At 34.9% G+C, this 21673-nt stretch overlaps 2 protein-coding genes across 2 annotated transcripts; one reads left to right on the top strand and one right to left on the bottom strand.

Moving 5' to 3' along the window:
• Nucleotides 1-595: 595 nt before the first annotated feature.
• LOC111888791 (leucine-rich repeat extensin-like protein 6) lies at nucleotides 596-1006 on the top strand. The gene has a single exon (XM_023884899.1). It carries the CDS (start codon nucleotides 596-598, stop codon nucleotides 1004-1006), a length of 411 nt encoding a protein of 136 aa, XP_023740667.1.
• Nucleotides 1007-14363: 13357 nt separating this feature from the next.
• LOC111888793 (uncharacterized) lies at nucleotides 14364-14765 on the bottom strand. Its single transcript, XM_023884900.1, has one exon. It carries the CDS (start codon nucleotides 14763-14765, stop codon nucleotides 14364-14366), a length of 402 nt encoding a protein of 133 aa, XP_023740668.1.
• Between the last annotated feature and the right edge of the window lie 6908 nt (nucleotides 14766-21673).

Here is a 21673-nt window from a genome sequence, read left to right as displayed (position 1 = left end):
ATTTAGTATTTAAAATATTATAAATTTATGTTTCTATTAAATAAAATATTTTGTTCTATTTTAGCACTAAAACCTAATCGTTTGATAAAATAAATAAATACAAAAATTAATATATAACTGAACTTGAAATTATTTTACTTTCTATTTATATACCACTAACAAGAATATTTGTCAAGAATGCATTAATGAAAATAAAACAAAAAACTCATTGACAAAAACCAAAATTAATATTAATCGATAAAATATATCTGGTTTGAAACTTTTTGCAACACATTTTTATTAATATTTATTTTTCTAGTAAAATTTTAAAATATAGTTTTATTAAATGATTTTTTTTGTAAAATAGTAATAGAGCTGCCATGATAGAACCTTTAAATACGCCATCCACATGCAATGCAATAGTGCATGCCTTGCGATCTTCCTTGCATTGATCTAGATCACCACCTCCAACCGCGGTGAAATCACCTTTTGATTTCCCCTTGAATCACCCACAAACATCAATTTATTTTCTTCACCGTGTAAGAAAACTTCTCCGGCGGTGGCCCCCACATCATCAATCATGTTGCTAACTTTTCAGATCATCTTTTTTATCATCATGGTGATGGCTTCAGCACCAGTCAAAGGAATGAATCTTGACGACACCACTTCAACCACCACAGTCTCTGGCGGATCACCGGAAGACCTAATAAAATGTGGCGGTTGCCCTTGTAACAATCCTTGCTACATTACTAGTCCTCCTCCTCCTCCTCCTCCTCCAACGCCACCACTAACACCGCCACCACCACCACCACCCAAGATGCCTTCTCCAACACCCGGCCTGAACTGCCCTCCCCCACCTACCGGAGGTGGATATGCGCTGGGTCCTCCGTCATACATTTACATAACCGGTCCACCGGAAAATCTTTATCCCGTCAACCAGTATTTCTCGGGCGCCCACCGCAACTTCTGGGCTGCGCCTCCACTTCTGGTGATGCTTGGATTTTTGGGTGTGCTTATTGTTTGCTAATTTCGCCGGAATATAGTAGGGTTTGATAAGAAAACGGAAGAGTACACTCGATTGCTAGGCAATTAATCTTTACATAACAATCTTTTTATTTTTGTTGAATGTCTTAAATAGGGTTAATGTTATCCAACTAAAATCAATAACCATATTGATCTTCTTGTTCTATTATGTTATGCTTTATTCAAGTTACTCTTATCAAATATAAAATAACTTGTAAATGTATATATGTTTAGATCAATAAAAATGAGCATGTTTCACATTACATATTTGGGAAAACGACTTAAAAGCCCAACGAAGTTTCAAAACCATTTAAAAAATCTCAATCATGTTTTGTCTGTTCAAAAAAACCCAACGAACTTAACCTTTTGTCTAAAAAGTCCAACAATGTTCCAAACCGTTCAGAAAATTTCAATTTTGTTTTGTTTAAGTTCGTTGGTTTTTTTTTTAACAGTCAAAACATGATTGGAGTTTTTTAAACGTTTTGGAAACTTCGTTGGTCTAACAAGTCATTTTATCGATACGGTAATAAGCCACATCATCTATTTCTCTTATTTGACTTTTAGGAAAATGTAACTTAGTTAGGTTTTTAAGACAAAATGTTAAGTTTGTTGGGTTTTTTTGAACAGACAAAACATGAGTGAGGTTTTTTGAACGGTTTGGAGACTTCGTTGGGCTTTTAAGTCATTTTCCCTACATATTTTAAGGTCACATCGTGCTACACTTACGCTTGACTTTCTCTGTAAAACTCCCACTCCCTTCTCTGGGTTCTCCCGCCCATTCCGTCTCCATCCTTTTAGGACGCCTGCCTTGCACTTTAACCTATTTGTAAAGACCACACCCTTATCGCTGCAACAACCCCTACTCATGTCTAAAGTTTTAAGAATGAATTGTAAACAAGAAGAACAAATACTAGATTGCCTAACTCGCAACTTTATTATTGAAGAAACTTGCAACAAAACTTTAATCTGAATTAACAAATTACAGGATCCTAATTAATTGGTTTTATACTAAACAATCTTATTATATATAGTTTAATTTTGCACCCTTTAGTGAATAGTACTCTGTTCCTGTGTAATTTTTTTTTGTTTTCTTATACTGCGTTAGTTTTGTTATATATACGTGTTGTTCCCTCCGGCTGCTGCTAACACATGTCTTCCACCGTTTCCGTTCACCAATAAGATTACTTCCAATACTAGAAAACTAAGTAATTACCTACAACAGAATTGGTAGGAAATCCGTAGGAAAAAGACATTACCTACAGATTTCCTACAAAAAGCGGGTTGTAGGGAAAACCCTCGTGAGTAATTTTTTCCTACAAATTAGCTTCACACGTTCCTACGCATTTCCTACGAAATATTCTGTTACAAATTTAACTACGGAATACCTATGGAATACATTAACTACGGAATAACTACAGATTACCTACGGGTTATTTACCTACCAACTACTTTACCTACAGATTACCTACCAGCTGCTTTTGCTACAAATTACCTACAGATTTTATTTCCTACACATTACCTACCAACTGCTTTTGCTACAAATTACCTACAAAATATTTATTTCCTACAAATTTTCTATGATTTTTTTGCCAATTTTTATTGCTATATTAAATTTATAATTTAAAAAATATCCAAATTTTAAGTTAAAAAAAACCAAATAAATAATTAAAATAGTAGTCAAATACCATTACATTTATTACCATTAAAATAGTCACTAACATACCATTCATACATTCAAATATCATTACAATACCATGACAAAAGCTACGAACTGGTCATTAACATAACATTAATTTAGTGTTCTAAAACAAAAACTAAGAGCTACTTGGTGGATTAACGGACGGATTGATTTGTTTCATAAAGGCCGCCAATTGTCGTTGCATTTGCAATTCCATATCATTTCGCATTTGTTGCATTTGCATATTCATTTCACTTTGCTTTTCATCCATGGCTTGTTGCATGTTTGACACTTGTTGTCGCAACTCATTTACCTAAATATAGCAAGACAAACACATGCAATTAGTAAATGTAATCCAACTTTAAACCATGATAGCAATGTACTTTACTTTTAATTCAATATAAAAACACATTGATCATAATAACAATGTGCATTGTTTTTAATATCCATAATAATAACTTTTAATATGCATAATAATAACATACTGTATTTTTATCCATTATACCATTGTACTTTACATTTCCAATCCATAATATCAATGTACTTAAATTATTATCAATAACAACAATTTACTTTACCAAATATCAATAATAGCAGCATAGTATCATTTTCAACATAATAACAATGCACTTTACCTAATATTAATAATGGCAACATATTTCAATTTTCACCCGTAACAGCAATGTTACGTGATTTTTTTCTGTATAATATATTATGTAAATAATTGTACCTCCTGTTGTGACTTTGCAAAGTTAGCAGAAGCTGAAGTTGACTCATAAGAATATGCACCTGTCATCAGAAAGTGAAGATCCGAGTATCATGCCCCATAGAAAGGACCTTTTTGTTTCCCGCCTTTCCTAAGCAACTGTGTTTGGGTCCACAATTCAGGATCATTCACATTATGTTGAGTGGGATCATCACCGTATTTTTGAGATAGGGCTTTGTTATATGATTCCTACAATATACCAAAAGAAAGCTTTTGTTATTGTACTAAAAAGTGAAAACTAATATTAATAAATATATAATTAAAAGATAAAAACAACTTACGAGTGCCACCCTAGATGTCTCATTCACAAAATCCACTGGCGCTGCTTTATCTCCCCCAAAATATATTTTCTTTGATTCGGCGATAAAATGTGTCTTATAATAAAGATCAATGAATGAGGGGTCTTCACCCGTCAACAGTTTCTATATAAACGACACAACATAATTGATGTAATTAGTGTTTAATGAAAAATGTATCACTAAAATCTATAATTATGATTACTTACCAATTTAAGACGGTGCTTCTCAAATCCAATGCTACCACCCGTATGTCGGGCTGCCCCCCCCCCCCCCCCCCCCCCCCGAATCAGTGTTACAGTTTTTTTTCCGCTTTTGGACAACTTTTTCCTGTCATCCGTGTCCCATTTCTATAATATATATATATATATATATATATATATATATATATATATATATATATATATATATATATATATATATATATATAAAATTAGAATACAAAATAAGCAATAATGTATTAGATTCCTTACCCTACACAACCGTCGCCAAACATCTCTATGTATTTCACCAGGATTGTAATTTGCAAGAATCTCAAAGTTATCATTAATCTCTGCGATATCATGCCCAGCTTTTCTTGCAGATTTTACCGATGCTTCCCTGACATCCCTCATTCTACCCCTATAGCGATCTTTCAGCATATTCTCAAAACCTTCACGAATCATCCCTTCTTCATTTGGATCCCACCGGTATTGAGTCTGTAAAAAAATAAAAAGTAAAAGTTTAAAATGCAAAATACGAGTGAATGAGAAATATATATTAAAAATAAATAATTAATATATTACCCTAAAACGCTCAAACATTTGAGTGACAACTTCCTTTGGGATTTTTTTAAAAGTAATCCAAGGTTCATTTATAGACTGCCAAAATATCTTTAAGATCGTCCGATGAATACTTTGTCTCCCAAACCTACAATATTGAAATAACCATATAAGGATAATTATAAAATCAACAATCGTAAATTAAAAAAAACAAACAAATAAATAAAAAAAAGACTTACTTGTACCCCTTCCGTGTGATAAATGGCCTATGAGAGCCATTCGAATCTGCATCATTTGATCCTCCATGTGTACCCGAATAATGGGGCGTCTGAACCATTGGTGACTCAGGCTCAGGCTCATGTACAGACTCAGGCTCATGTTCATGCTCAGGCCCATTATAGAAAAAATCACTAGCAGGCTCTTCATTGTTGCTTGTCATCTCATAACCATATGCACTACCATTCCCAACATTCTGTACCACCCCTGTATCTGCTATAGCATCAGTGAATCCCATGTGGGAATTTGTGGCACCCATGCTACTACTCCCTGAGAATCCCGACCTTGTCGTCCTAACTGAAGTACGTGAAAGGCCACCCGGCAAAGGGATGCGTGGAAGGCCATTAGGGCCAGGCGATGACCCGTCTCTCGGTGTTGAACTAACCAAAAAAGGGTTGTGTTGAAGGCCAATAAGTTCAGGAGATGACCAGCCTCCCGATACAGAACTGCCCGTAAAAATGTTATGTGGAAGGCAACTAGGATCGGGCAAAGGAGATGAGCTAGCTCCCGATACAAAACCACTGCGTGGAAGGCCACTAGGGTCAGACAAAGGTGATGACCTGACTCCTGGTACAGAACCACCTGTAAGAGGGATGCGTGGAAGGCCACTAGGATCAGGCAAAGGTGATGACCTGGCTCCTGGTACAGAACCATAATTAACCTCATTAAATAAATCCGTGATATACTGAACATAATACATACATATGGTTTGTATCTAAATATGTGTACTCATTTGTATTTGTGTATAGAAAATAACTTTTATTTATATTATATATATAAAAAAAAGAATAATAAAGTTGTAAATGAATAATGGGTTCTAACGATGCATACATTTGTATATATGTTTATGTTATATATAAGTCGGTAAGAACAAAGCACTCAAAGTATAATGATGTTGTGAAAAAAATAAAACTAAAAAAATTATATTTTCCCTTAAAAAATAGAAAAGAAAAAAAAATTGTAGGTAATCCGTAGGTAAATACCTACATATTACCTACGGATAAAGGCTATCCGTTGGTATTTACCTATGGAGTACCCAACGATTTTTTTTGTATTTTCTATTTTTCAATGGTCAAATGTCGTTTTCTTTCGTTTCATTTTTTTCACAACATAATTATACTTTGATTGTTTTTATTTTTTTCACAAAGTTATACATCATATAAACGTATGTACAAGAATGTGCATCATTAGAACTCATTACTATATATGATACAAAAACCTATTTATGTTTGTTCTTGACCCATAATTAACCTCATTAAACAAATACATGATATACTGAACATAATACATAGATATGATTTGTATCTAAATGTGTGTACTTATTTGTATTTGTGTATAGAAAATAGCTTTTATTTATATTATATATAAAAAAAAGAATAATAAAGTTGTAAATGAGTAATGGATTCTAACGATGCATACCTTTGTATATATGTTTATGTTAAATATAAGTCGGTGAGAACAAAGCATTCAAAGTATAATGATGTTGTGAAAAAAATAAAACTAAAAAAATTATATTTTCCCTTAAAAAATAGAAAAGAAAAAAAAAACTGTAGGTAATCCGTAGGTAAATACCTATGGATAAAGGCTATCCGTAGGTACTTACCTATGGATTACCTACGGTGTTTTTTGTATTTTCTATTTTTTAACGGTCAAATGTCGTTTTTTTCGTTTCATTTTTTTCATAACATCATTATATTTTGATCGTTTTTTTTTCACAAAGTTATATATCATATAAATGTACATAAAACCATGTATATGCATAGATACACATACATACATACACATACGCACACATACTCAAATACACACATACACATACATATATACACACATACACATACATAAATATATATATATATATATATATATATATATATATATATATATACTTACATACATACATAAATAAATACATACATATACTTACTTATACAAATATACATATTTCCCCTAATTATCATCATTTTTCATTATTCATACATTAAATGTATATTATTTAATCTTATTGATGTGTTAAACGTTGTTTTTTTTCGTTTGCTCATTTGTTTTTGTGTTAAGCACATTCATTACAATTATTATATATTATCATTATGTTTATAATAATAATTATTATTTAGTACTATTAATATGATTTTTAATTTTATGTGTTTTAAATATTTAAAACAAAACGATACAATTTTTTTTAAGACTTGAATATTGAATAATAATAATAATAATAATAATAATAAATTTATAAAGTCGTTGGCATTTCGTAGTTATTCTGTAGCTATATTCTTATGTGGGTCGTGTGTAGCTATTCTGTAGTTAATTACCTACGGAATACCTACAATCCAACTTCCGCCGCTATTCCGTAGTTATTTTGTAGCTAACTACCAACGGAATACCTATGGATGTGTGTCTGTCATTATTCTGTAGCTATTCCGTTACTAATTTAGGGCATCCCATTCCGTAAGAATTCTGTTAGTATTATGTAGGTAATTACCTACGGAAATTTTCCGTAGTTATTTTCCTGTAGCAAAACCCCTTGTTTTCTAGTAGTGTCCATCACACCACCGACGCCTCTATACCTAAATACAGTGGCGGAGCTACATGGGGCGTTGGGGGTACTGCAGCATTCCCAAAAAATTCTTTTATATATATAAAATTTTTATTTGTAAGCATGCACTATGTTATTGTATCCCCATCTAAAAAGATTATACCATGTCTTTTAATGTCCAGGATAGGATAACTACATAGAATATATATTGACAATTTTTGCACCCCATATCAAAATATCCGCCACTGCCTAAATACCAAATGCTTTCAGTCAAAGGTCTCCACCGACTCACTCCCTGCTTTTGCTCCATCTTCAAACTCTCCACCTTCTCTTTCTCTCTTCTTCCCATTCGTCTTCTACCGTTCCTCCTCACCAAGCTTCGTTGATATCTCCTCATCGGTGTTGATGTCCACTAGTGCAGAAGAACCCGATGAACATGCATCAGACGTGTTTTATATAGAGGTGGTTTCGATTTTTCCCACCCACCTCCACTGTGTCTTTTGAAAACTCTTCATCTCCTTCCAATTTTCTCCTGCTCTTCCTGAAAACTTTCACCGATTGAAGTCAGAACTTCCCCAACTTCACCTCCAGTTCGTTTTCTTCAGTTTCCGACCTTCTGATGTGGGCTATAATAGTGACGAAGGTTGGCAATTTCTGTTCTGGACAACGTTATAGAAGTCTTGGAACCAAAGTCGAGGAACATAATGTAGGTATGGAAGTCTTGGAACCAAAATTATTTTCCTTTCTAATTTGGGATTTGAAAGATTTAGACGGTGACCCACCCAATCGGACAGCCGCCTGCCTAATCGTCTCGATTGTCACTCTATTGGCCATACACACTATGCACATCCATTTTTTATGTTCCTTTAGACTGAGTCACATGCAATCGATCATTTATACCGTCACCAATCTCCATCATCAAGAAATCTCCACCAGCCTACATCATAAAGCGGACCTTTGCTAGCTTCCTTTAACACTCTGACCACCGGTGGTCTCAGGTAACTTCTATTTCAGCTGCTATGTATAAATTTGTTTGTATGATTTCATGTCTTACCGGATAAATTTGTGACATGACTGCTTGATTTCAAATTTGTTAGTCTGATGTCAAGTGTAAGTACATAAATTGAACTTCATGTTTGGATTCATCACAACATTCTCTTCTTACCATCGTTTTACCCCTATTGAATTAATACATGTTTTATATCTTTTGACTCATGATGTGTGTTTATAGGGTTTCGATTTACTGATTGTGCATAGTTATTTCTCATGTTGAAGTATTTGTTGTTTAATTTAAGTTGATACTTATGTGTATATGCTTTTTTGGTAAAAGATACATGTTTTAGATTAATTTGAACTTGATAATTGGTGTGGATTTTGACATTCTTGAGTTTTCACTATGATAACTCAGAATTGTAAAATTTTTATGCAAAAAAATGGTTAATTTTTCATTCTTATGTCTAAACTTTGTATTCTGAAAATCATGAAGGCAAGAAGGGAGGAGAAGATACCTTTTGTCACATGTGTAATTTTCTTTAATTTACAATATTTTTTAAACATCTTGAGACAATCTAAATTGCTAATTCCTTAGGGCAAGCTAATTGGTTTATAGGTCAATAAATTCTCATAGTTGGGTCCATGCTTTATTTAGCTTCAGATTTCCTGAAACAGTCAAGCTGAAAAGGTTACAATAACATGCATGTAATATATTTTTGTATTTAATTTAATAAATATATATCTATCTTCCTTTTTGTATCTTTTTTTTGCAGAAAGAAGTTGATGAAATTACACGGGTATGAAACTATAATACTATATTTTCATTTTGAAGTTTGATTTAGAATCTGAAATTGGACGTTGTCAATAAATATATATTTTCTTGAATCAGGTGTTTGAGCTTGAACCTCAAATTATGTTAAAATGTCTAAACCAAAATTTAAGGTTAATTAAATCAATTAAACTCAATTTTTACTATAATTACTTTTAGTATGGATTTCACTAATTAGTAATTACCCATTCACTTTCTTCACCCAAGTTATTTATCATAAGAATACACTTAGCCTCCTGCGTCATTCACATTACTACATATCTCTATGTGGAAAACAAGATTCTATAACTAATTAACTATCACTTCACAGCCAAAAGAGGCTGGAAGCACTTGCTTTTTCATGGGTGGAGCATATAGAGACACCATAGGAAGGAAAACCAACTTCAAATAGGTTCTTCAATATATGAAAGAAATAAGGTATGTAATCTCTAATCTTTAACCTACAAGTATCTTATAACTCCATATGAAATCTCAAAAGTGTAATGGTTTACAAGGATATGTGAATGGAGGTTTGTTGTAAAATCCTAATATGATTACAATAAGAACATATGATGAACATTTTGAAACCATCAAGCATGTGCGTGAAACTAGGTAAAGATAAAAGTAACCAAAATTTCATGAATATAATTCTCTTTTCATTGAATTCAGTTTTTTTTTTTCTTTTATATATATATATATATATATATATATATATATATATATATATATATATATATATATATATATATATATATATAGATTTAGCGTCACTTTTGTCTTAAAAACTTGGAATAATGACAAGTTTTTCAATGAAATTGAAGTCATTTGTGAAGAAGGTATTATTTAAAAAAAAACATCTACTTTTCTTTCCTTTATCCATTTTTTAAATAAAAAAATTCCATATCTCAATTTTGTTTGTGGTTATTTTTTATAATAAAACCAAACAATTTTTTATCAGGTTCAGCTGTAGCTTCAGTTACCCCAGATCATGTTCTTCTCAATAGAAATTCACTTTTTCAAGGAGGATTGCAACCTCATAACTACTGCCTTCCGATGCTCAAGATGGAAACCAATAGTATGTATCTTCCTCTTAACTACCTTGATGAGTCTCAAGAAGTCAACAAATCTTGTAATGATCTGTGTTATCGGTAATTCTGCCATATTGAATACCACGTACAGGGGACGCCATGTGAGTGCCAGGTACATATAAGTAAACAAATTCTACCATGTTGGCTGCCACTGTGGGCACCAAGAAGGATTTAATGGCACTTTTTCGATTGAAAATACACCCAGATGATGTAATGCGTACACATAAAATTGTCCGTTGTTATTTTGATTACAAATTAAAGATAAGTTGCATAAAAAGAAAATTAGGTAGGTATGGTTGTCATGACATTAACCAAAAAAATTATCTTCAAATTTATAAACAGAAGTGATTATTTGGAACATGTAGATATTTTAATTTGATGGTACAACTACTATTCATTACCAAGTGTTTTGAGTAAGTGTTAGTTCGTTTGATATCATGTTCCTAAAAAACATGCCTTTCATGGTTCCTGTTTTTTAATAAAAGACTATTAAATACCCTCAAATCCCCACAACTCCAACACCCGCAACGTGCAATTATTCCCTAGTTAGAATAAAACTAGGATTGTTAATAGAAAGAAAACTTAACTTTCCTTCTACATGATTCCTTATTGCTCAAGGAAAGCTAGGAAACTTCGGTTGATACTCCAAGACTTGGACAACACTCCAAGAAATAGATGATATAGGATAGAACACATATGCATACCATATTTGTCTCAGTAAATTCGCCAACAATCACCCCCAAATTATTGAGTTGAGGGTAATTCTTGCACACCAAGTGTGACATCCCCATTTTCACGGCCAGAAAAGACCGATTTTGTTTATGCTTTATAAAAATCAAAGTACCTCTTTTTAATAAAAATGCGAGGAATTTGTTCCCAGTGAAACATGATAAATACGTTATTAGGGCATTTCCAAAGAAAAGTATTTTTTATTCATTTTAAAACATTTGGGTTGTCATCGTCAATATAGAAACATAAGCAGAAACAGAACTTACATTCATTATCACTAGTGATTTATATCTCCTTAATCTCTTAGTGTAATGTGACTTCATATCAAAACCTGTGATATAAATAAACTGAGTGGGTCAGGTTGGGAAACCTGGTGAGTACATAGGGTTTTCAACCCATAATAATATAATTATTATGTTTAATCATCAAACAGTTAACCCAATTACCCATCCCCATTATCTTCTTTATTGTTAAAGATCTACCCTAAGAATCAACTATTACACATTCATTCATTCCTAAGGATTATACTAAGGAATAGGTACGAATTCCATCGTTGTCAATGACACAGCTGTCAAGCACAGCTGCTAGTTCTATCACTTAGGCGCAACTGCCAGAATTGTGACATTCTATGTGAGGCGCAACTGCCAGTATTGTCCTTTGAGCACAACTACTAGGGTTATCTCGTTTATTGATAGTATCGTTTTCGAGATTCCACTCGCAATACATGTCAATGGGTTTTTAGAGTACACCGGTGAACACATCGTTCACAACACCTACAGGTTGCTAGCCTGCTAGTGTTCCACTAGACTGTCTAGAATAGTTCGTGGTTGTCATCCATACTCTGCTAGATGATGGGGCCAGTATTTGGGAACAATGTTTCTCACATCTTCCACCTCTCACCCTTACCTCATGGTCTATATCACCTCTCAACTCATCATCCAACTCATATTTCATCTACCCATGTTTTACCCAACATGTTACGTAGATATAAATACATATGCAGTTTAAATCATATAAAACTTGTATAAAATCGTTCATTTAGCATAGATAGCAAGTATACAGATAATATGCACACATAACACGTAGTTCATATAATATACTTCATATCTATGTGTAAGATGAAAGGGAACATGCACTCACTTGAAAAGGTGGTGATTCCAAACTAAGACAGTGCTTCGTTTCTTAAAAATAATTTCCTTCGACGAAACCTAGTATTATTACCACTAGAGTTTAGTCTATTATTCGCCGAGACTAATTAATAGTCTAACTATTATTACTGTTATATAAGCGTTAAACAATACTTATATAACCCATAATAATAGTCGAAGTACTTATTATAAGTTCCTAATAACGTTACTATAATTAAATAAAAGTTATATTAAAAATAGTGTAAGCGTAGCTCACTTACAACTAGTTTTATAGAAAATCGGGCTTTGCTTGGAGCAGCGTTCCCGAGCCGAAAAGCTCTTCTTCTTGGAGCCGTTGAGCACTATGGGGCTTCCGCCTCGTGCTAGGGAGGTTCCCTAGGCTTTTCGGGGGTTTCGAGCCTAGAGAGAGGTTCTAGAGAGAGAGAGAGTAAAGAGAAGAAAGAATGGGAAAGGTATGAAGAAAGTGAGGGTGGGAGAGGTTCTATTTATAGGGTGAAATATGGCTAAACTTTGTGCCACATGTCAACATCTGGTGGCAAGACTTTGGGAGAAAGCAATTGCTAAGATTGTGCCACATCACCCATTTTCACACAGCACACTTCCGACTTCTGAAATCCGTAACTTTCACATACGAGCTCCGTTTTTGACGTTCTTTATATCCACTCGTAGGTAAAAATAAGATCTACAACTTTCATTTTGACTACATCGGCTAATTCTCAACCGATCTTAAATTTAACAGTACAAGGAGATTATACTGTTAAATGCCCGCGTAAAATTTATAACTTCTACATACGGACTCTGTTTTCGTTTGTCTTTTTACCGTTGATTTCCTATTAATGAGATCTTCAATTCTCTTTTAGCTCGCATAGGCCAAAACCCGCTCGAGCTATAATTCGAGTTTCGAGCTGTGCACTGCTAGGTCAAATCTTAGAAAATTCATAACTTCCTCATACGAAGTGAGATTTGGGCGTTCTTTTTTTTTAGGTATGTTCTCACTTTAACGTATACTACAAATTTTGGTTTAGATCACTAAGGCTAAAAATTCCTCTATCGTAAATTCACTATTTATGTCGCCCGGTGCCGTGCTAGTTTTGCCGTAAAACTTCGACGGGCCATAACTTCTTTGTTATAACTCGGATTTCGGCGTTCTTTATATGTACGAAACCCTTATGACGTATTGTACAACTTGGTTAAGATTATTTATTCTAAATAATCTTTCATAAAAAACTCATTTTGGATGCTCATTGACTCTAAATTGACTAGCCCGGATCTGCGTGCGTTACAATTTATATCCCCCTTAGGATGATTACGTCCCAGTATCATCAACGAAACATCGCTTGTATAATGATTCCATACGTTATCTCTTCATCCTAAGTATTAATCGTAACTTTGATGTTTCTTCGAACGAGTATCTAACTCTAAGACTTCCTGACTGCAGGTGGTGCTCGATCTTGCACTTGTTCCCTATCTCACGTTAGACTCCAAATTATGACCTTCAAGTCACAATCTCGATCGTTACTGGAGACTGCTTCATCTTTTTAACAAACTTATGATAAGTTATTTTATTACTACAATGGACCAATGTGTAATATTCTAATGACTTATCATCGTATGTTCCTAAGCTTAGACTCAGGTCTCTTAGAGTCTTCCAGAACAGACTATACGTTTCTTCGTGTTCTAATCACATCTTAAAAGGTAGCATTTCTAGCTACAAGCAACTTTCACAATACCTCTATTGATCGCTTTGATTAATTCTTCTGGCTTAAGTCAGGTGCTACATCGAACTTGGTTCTCGGAACCACGTAACATACTCGTCGTAGTCAGACTCAATTTGGTATGACCACTAGGGTCGAAATAACAATCATATTCTTAGTCATTATTGAAATGATGGTAACGACATACTTGAATAAAATGGAATCAATTACTAGCTTCTTAGTAACCTTGTGACTTTCCCTGATCCAAGTGTGAGTCCTGTGCTTCCGGTAGTATAGGCCTCTACTACCTTTCACACCTACTCATACTCGTCCCAAGTATTGTCTCGCAGTTTACCCAAGTCACCATGCAAGAAAATCAAACAATCATTCAACACATCAGATAACAAAATGAAGGTTTTATATTATTTCTTGAAACGATTACATAGGTGTTCAAGTTCACCCTAGACTATGCCTCTAATAGGCTACCCCTACGATACTATGGCTACTTCATGACTCGATCTTTGGATATCAATTCTCACTTTTGATTCATTTCATTTTCATCTTCTTCGTCAAGGATGCTTTTTTTGGTCATGGAGGTGCATTTGCTGTTGCTGCTTCATTTTTCTTCGGGCAGTCCCTAAGTAAATTCCCTTCTTTGTTACATTCGTAGCACACCCTCTTTTTGGATGTGAACTTGCCGGCATAATGCCCTGTCTTTCCATATTTGTAGCAAGTCACCTCTTCGTCGCATCTCTCATAGTGCTTCAGTGGTACATTTGGCGTTGTAGCTCTCATCAGCCAATCTTGCTTGAAGTGTCCATCTCCACTACACTTAAGACAAACTACCTCCTTGGTTGAGCATTTGTGGGCATAGTGACTAGTCTTCCCGCATTTGAAGCAGATCACTTCCTTAGGGCATATCCCATTGTGTTTCCTTCCATACTTGTTACACCATTTTGTTTCACCTCTTATTCCATATTTTGAGAACATGTTGTTCTTGTTAGACCTTTAAGACCCCTCAAATTTCCTCTTCTTGCCAACTTCAACCTTGTTGGCGATCCTATCGTTGATCATTTCTTCGACAGACTTAGCAACCCAGATGGTTGCCTCAAGAGTAGGTGCCTGGCGTTCTGGCACAATAAGCTTGTCCTTACTTTGTTGTAGTAAACGCCTTGTTTCTTCCATCTGTTGATCCAGCATTATCCACACCATTGCCTTTACCCCTTCCATCGTGATTGGCCCAGGTGCAGTTGCTACTTCTGGTGCATGCTCAATCAATTGTGGTTTGGGCTGCGGGTTTCCAATTTCAATTCTGCTTCGAGTGCTCACCATGTCGATCTATACACCAAGTCGAACGTTCGGTGTGTAGTAACGAGAATTAAGATAGGAAAAATTTTATTTACGATCGACGTGTAAATCTCCCTATTACTCCGAAAAGTTACATACCAGCTCTAATACCGTAATTAAACGTTTAGAAATCTGAACACATAAAGTTTCCAGATCCGGTCGGCAATAGACCATAGATCCGATCATGCTAAAAACCATAGATCCGATCATACATTTAGCATTATAAAGTATCATAAATCATTTAGCACATAAAAGCATGTTAGACATTTTCCCTAAAAAAGCTAGTGCATGTGTCTATTCAGGTGTATTACCTAAGATACACTCCTCACAATAATTGCTTAGCATTCTAAGTATAAGTCTAGAAATAAATCCATATTCCTAGTTCGCTTAAACTAATGCACTGATACCAACTGTGGCATCCCCATTTTCACGGCTAGAAAAGACTGATTTTGTTTATGCTTTATAAAAATCAAAGTACCTCTTTTTAATCAAAATGTGTGGAATTTGTTACTAGTGAAACATGATAAATACGTTATCATGGCATTTCCAAAGAAAAGTATTTTTATCCATTTTAAAACATTTGGGATGTCATCGTCAATACAGAAACATAAGCATAAACAAAACTTACATTCATTGTCACTAGTGATTTATATCTCCGTAATCTCTTAGTGTAATGTGACTTCATATCAAAACTTGTGATATAAATAAACGGATTAGGTCAAGTTGGGAAACCTGGTGATTACATAGGGTTTTCAACCCACAATAATACAATTATTATGTTTAATCATCAAACAGTTAGCCAATTACCAATCCCCATTATCTTCTTTACTCTTAAGGATCTACCCTAAGAATCAGCTATTTCTCATTCATTCATTCCTAAGGATTATCCTAAGGAATAAGTACGAAGTCCATCGTTGTTAATGACACAGCTGTCAAGCATAGCTGCTAGTTCTATCACTTAGGCGCAGCTGCCAGAATTGTGACATTCTATGTGAGGCGCAACTGCCAGTATTGTGACATTCTATGTGAGGCGCAACAATAAGGGTTATCTAGTTTATTGATAGTATCGTTTTCGAGAGTCCACTCGCAATACATGTCAATGGGTTTTAGAGTACACTGGTGAACACATCGTTCATAACACCTATAGGTTGCAAGCCTGCTAGTGTTCCACTGGACTATCTTGAATAGTCTGTGGTTGTCATCCATACTCTGCTAGATGACGGGGCCAACATTTGGGAACAAGGCTTCTCACATCGTCCACCTCTCACCCTTACCTCATGGTCTATATCACCTCTCAACTCATCATGCAACTCATATTTCATCTACCCATATTTTACCCAACGTGTTACATAGATATAAATACATATACAGTTTAAATCATATAAAACTTATATAAAATCGTTCATCTAGCATAGATAGCAAGTATACAGATAATATGCACACATAACACGTAGTTTATATAAAATACTTCATATCTATGTGTAAGATGAAAGGGACAATGCACTCACTTGAAAAGGTGGTGATTCCGAACTCACACAGTGCTTTGTTTCTTAAAAATAATTTCCTTCGACGAAACCTAGTATTATTACCACTAGAGTTTAGTCTATTATTCGCCGAGACTAATTAATAGTCTAGCTATTATTACTATTATATAAGCGTTAAACAATACTTATATAACCCATAATAATAGCCCAAATACTTATTATAAGTTCCTAATAACGTTACTATAATTAAATAAAAGTTATATTAAAAATAGCGTAGGCGTAACTCACTTACAACGAGTTTTATAGAAAATCGGGCTTTGCTTGGAGCAACGTTCCCGAGCTGAAAAGCTCTTCTTCTTGGAGCCGTCGAGCACTATGGGGCTTCCGCCTTATGCTAGGGAGGTTCCTTAGGCTTTTCGGGGGGTTTCGGGGCTAGAGAGAGGTTCTAGAGAGAGAGTAAAGAGAAGAAAGAATGGGAAAGGTGTGAAGAAAATGAGGGTGGGAGAGGTTCTATTTATAGGGTGAAATATGGCTAAACTTGGTGCCACATGTCACCATCTAGTCGCAATACTTGGGGAGAAAGCAATGGCCAAGATTGTACCACATCACCCATTTTCGCACATCACACTTCCGACTTCTGAAATCCGTAACTTTCACATACGAGCTCCGCTTTTGATGTTCTTTAGATCTACTCGTAGGTAAAAATAAGATTTACAACTTTTATTTTGACTACGTCGGCTAATTCTCGACAGATCTTAAATTTAACAGTACGAGGAGATTATACTGTTAAATGCACGCGTAAAATTCATAACTTCTACATACGGACTCTGTTTTCGTCTGTTTTTTTACCGTTGAGTTCCTATTAATGAGATCTTCAATTCTCATTTAGCTCGCATAGTCCAAAACCCGTTCGATCTATAATTCGAGTTTCGAGCTGTGCACTACTAGGCCAAATCTTAGAAAATTCATAACTTCCTCATACGAAGTGAGATTTGGGCGTTTTTTTTTTGTATGTTCTCAATTTAACGTATACTATAAATTTTGGGTAGATCACTAAGGCTAAAAAGTACTCTATCGTAAATTCACTATTTACGTCTCTTGGTGCCGTGCCGGTTTTGCCGTAAAATTCGACAGACCATAACTTCTTTGTTATAACTCGGATTTCGGCGTTCTTTATATGTACGGAACCCTTGAGACGTATTCTACAAGTTGGTTAAGATTATTTATTCTAAATAATCTTTCATAAAATAAATCATTTTGATGCTCATTGACTCTAAATTGACTAGTCCGGATCTGCGGGCGTTACACCAAGTAACGATCTCATCTCTGTGAACCTTATCCAAGCTAAGGCCTTCGCAAGTGGATCCACATGTTGCTTGTCTCCTAAAACATGTTTAATTGTCACTCTCTTATTTTCAACACACTCTCGAATAAAGTGGAATCGAGTGTGGATGTGTTTGCTTCTTCCATGAAAGACAAGTTTCTTTGACAGTACAATTGCTGATTTGTTGTCTATGCGAATCGGCACCTTGTGTTTGTTCATTCTTGTCAGCTCAGCTAATATCTCCCTTAACCAAACTGCCTAACATGTAACTGCAGTAGCTGCCATGAACTCAGCTGCATACGTGGATTATGTTATTGTATCTTGCTTCTAGGAGCACCAAGTGATAGGTGATTCACCAAGGTAGAAAATATGTCATGTTTTATTTCTATCATCATCAACATCTACATTATGACTAATATCACTATACCCTAGCAAGCTTAAATCCAAGGTTGTAGAACTCATTATTCGATACCTGTTCGGCCGATTACCGAGTAGCGAGTACTCGGGAGTACTCGGATTTGGTAATTCATGAAGAAATATTTTTAGGGAAATTATATATGTCAAAATCATAAGTGAAAATCATAAGTTGATTTAAATATATAACAAAATTAGATAAATGTGAATACACAAAAACTGAAAAACACATAATGGTTTAACTTCATGAATAATTATTGAAAATTTAAGATATATATGTAGTAATAATCATATGTGTATGTGTTAAATAATAAATCTTTAAGTATATTATACATATTAATCACCGAGTTGACTAAGTTTTACAACACTGCTCAGTTCAGTAAGGTGCCTGTAACGCCCGTAGATCCGAGCTAGTTAATTTAGAGATAATAGGGGTCGAAAACGACTTTTCTACAAATGATTATTTAGAATAAATAATCTTAACCAAGTTTTAGAATATGTCTCAAGGGTTCTGTACAAATAAAGAACGCCGAAATCCAAGTTATAACGATGAAGTTATGGCTCGTCGAAGTTTTTCGGCAAAACTGGCACGACACTGGGAGACGTAAAAAGTGAATTTAAGATAGAGAACTTTTTAGCCTTAGTGATCTAAAAAAAGTTGTAGTATACATTAAACCGAGAACATACAAAAAAAGAACACCCAAATCTGACTTCGTATGAGGAAGTTATGATTTTTCTAAGATTTGGCATACCAGTGCACGACCCGAAACTCGAATTTTAGTTCGAGCGGTTTTTGGCTTACGCAACCTTAATCAGAGTTGAAGATATCATTAATAGGAACTCAACGGTAAAAAGATAGATGAAAACGGAGTCCGTATGAAGGAGTTACGAATTCTTCGCGGTCATTTAGCAGTCTAATCTCCTCCTACTGTTAAATTTAAGATCGGTCGAGAATTAGCCAATAGAGTCTAAATGAAAGTTGTAGATCTTGTTTTTATCGACGCGTGGATATAAAGAACGTCGAAAATGGAGTTCGTATGCGAAAGTTATGAATTTTTGAAAATTGGCTGATTTCCATCCTATGTGCGATGCCACGTGTCAGCACCAGGCTGCGCCTGGCTATAGCCAGCCTGTCTCACGACGTGAATATCAAAAATTCATGACATGAACCTTCCTCCAGACCCTATAAATAAGTGGTGAGGCCTCCATTCATTCTCACACCTTCCTACTTCTTTCCCTCTCTCTGGAACCTCTCTCTAGCCGCCGAAACCCTCCGAAAAGCCTAGGGAACCTCCCTAGCACGAGGCGGACGCCTCGGAGCGCCCGACATCTCCAAGAAGAAGAGCCTTTCGGCTCGGGAACGCTGCTCCAGCGGAGCCCGGTTTTCTTTAAAACCCGCTATAAGTGAGCTACGCCTACACTATTTTAAATATAGCTTTTAAATAATTATAGTAATGTTATTAGGTCCCTTAAAATAATTATTTGGGCTATTATTATGAGTTATATAGAGATTTGTTTAACGCTTATATAATAATAATAATAGCTAGACTATTAATTAGTCGCGGTTAACTTTAGACTAAACCCTAGTGGTATTGATACTAGGTTTTGTCAAGGGAAAATTATTTTGAGATAACGAAGCGTTGTTCAAGTGCATGTAATCACCTTTCAGGTGAGTGCATGGTACCTTTAATCTTACACATAGATATGAAGTATTTTATATAAATTACGTGTTATGTGTGCATATTATCTGAGTACTTGCTGTCTATGCTAGATGAACGATTTTATATATGTTTTAAATGATTTAAATTGTATACATATTTTTATATCTACGATAATGTTGGGGTAAAACATGGGTAGATGTAATAGATGGAATATGAGTTTGATGATGAGTTGAGAGATGTTATAGACCACGAGGTGAGGGTGAGAGGTGGACGATGTGAGAAACCTTTTCCCAAACGATGGCCCCGTCATTCAGCAGAGCATGGATGACAACCACAGACTATTCTAGACAGTCCAGTGGAACACTCGCAGGCTCGCAACCTATAGGTGTTGTGAACGATGTGTTCACCCGGTGTACTCTAAACCTTGGTGATCATGTAGACTTGATGCCTAAACCTTGGTGATCATGCAGACTTGATGCCTAAACCCTGGTGATCATGCGGACTTGATGCCTAAACCCTGGTGATCATGCAGACTTGATACCTAAACCTTGGTGATCATGCAGACTTAATGCCTAAACCCTGGCGACTATACAGACTTAGTGCCCATTGTGTAAATCGTGGCAACGATGGACTTTGTGCCGATTCCTTAGGATGATCCTTGGGAATAAGTGAACGAGAAATAGCTGATTCTTGGGGTAGATCCTTAAGAATAAAGAAGATAATGGGGATGGAAAATTGTGTTGATTGCTTAATTGTTTAAACATAATAATTATATTATTGTGGGTTGAAAACCCTATGTACTCACCAGGTTTCCCAACCCGACCCACTCAGTTTATTTATATCACAGGTGTTGTTATGAAGTCACATTACACTGAGAGATTAAGGAGATATAAATCACTAGTGATAATGAATGTAAGTTCTATTTATGCTTATGTTTCTGTATTGACGATGACATCCCAAATGTTTTAAAATGAATAAAAAAACTTTTCTTCGGAAATGCTTTGATAACGTATTTATCATGTTTTACAGGGAACAAATTCCGCAACATTTTTATTAAAAGAGGTACTCTGATTTTTATAAAGCATAAACAAAATCGGTTTTTTCTGGCCGTAAAAATGGAGATGTCACAGTTGGTATCAGAGCATTAGTTTAAGAGAGCTAGGAATTTGTAGGAAATTTCTAGACTTAAACTTAGAATACTAAGCGATGATTATGAGATGAGTGTCTGCTATATTTTAGACACAAGACTAGTTTATTTTAGGAAAGATGCCTAAAATTTTTTATGTGCTAAATGTTTTATGTTATAGCTATAAAGATGTCTTATATGCTATTATTTGTTCGGATCTATGGTCTGTTGCCGACCAGATCTGGAAAATTTATGTGTTCAGATTTGTAAACGTTTGATTAAGGTATTAGAACTGGCATATAACTTTTCGGTGTGACAAGGAGATCTATACTTCTATCCTAAATAAACTCTTTCCTATCTTAAAATTTTTTCCTCGGTACATTGAACGTCTGCTTGGGTGTACAAAATGCCATGGTGAAGACATACTAGGAAATATCCGAGGAAGATGACAACCTGAGCCTAAGAATGTGATGGGTCATGCATTGGTCGTTGCGTCTGCACCCGAACCTATCACAATGGCATAAGTTCAGGAAGTGATGCGA

This window comes from Lactuca sativa, chromosome 4, assembly GCF_002870075.4.
Source record: "Lactuca sativa cultivar Salinas chromosome 4, Lsat_Salinas_v11, whole genome shotgun sequence".
Classification (NCBI taxonomy): domain Eukaryota; kingdom Viridiplantae; phylum Streptophyta; class Magnoliopsida; order Asterales; family Asteraceae; genus Lactuca; species Lactuca sativa.
The sequence above is the reverse complement of the archived record's forward strand: the minus strand, read 5'-3'. Positions and strand labels throughout refer to the sequence as shown.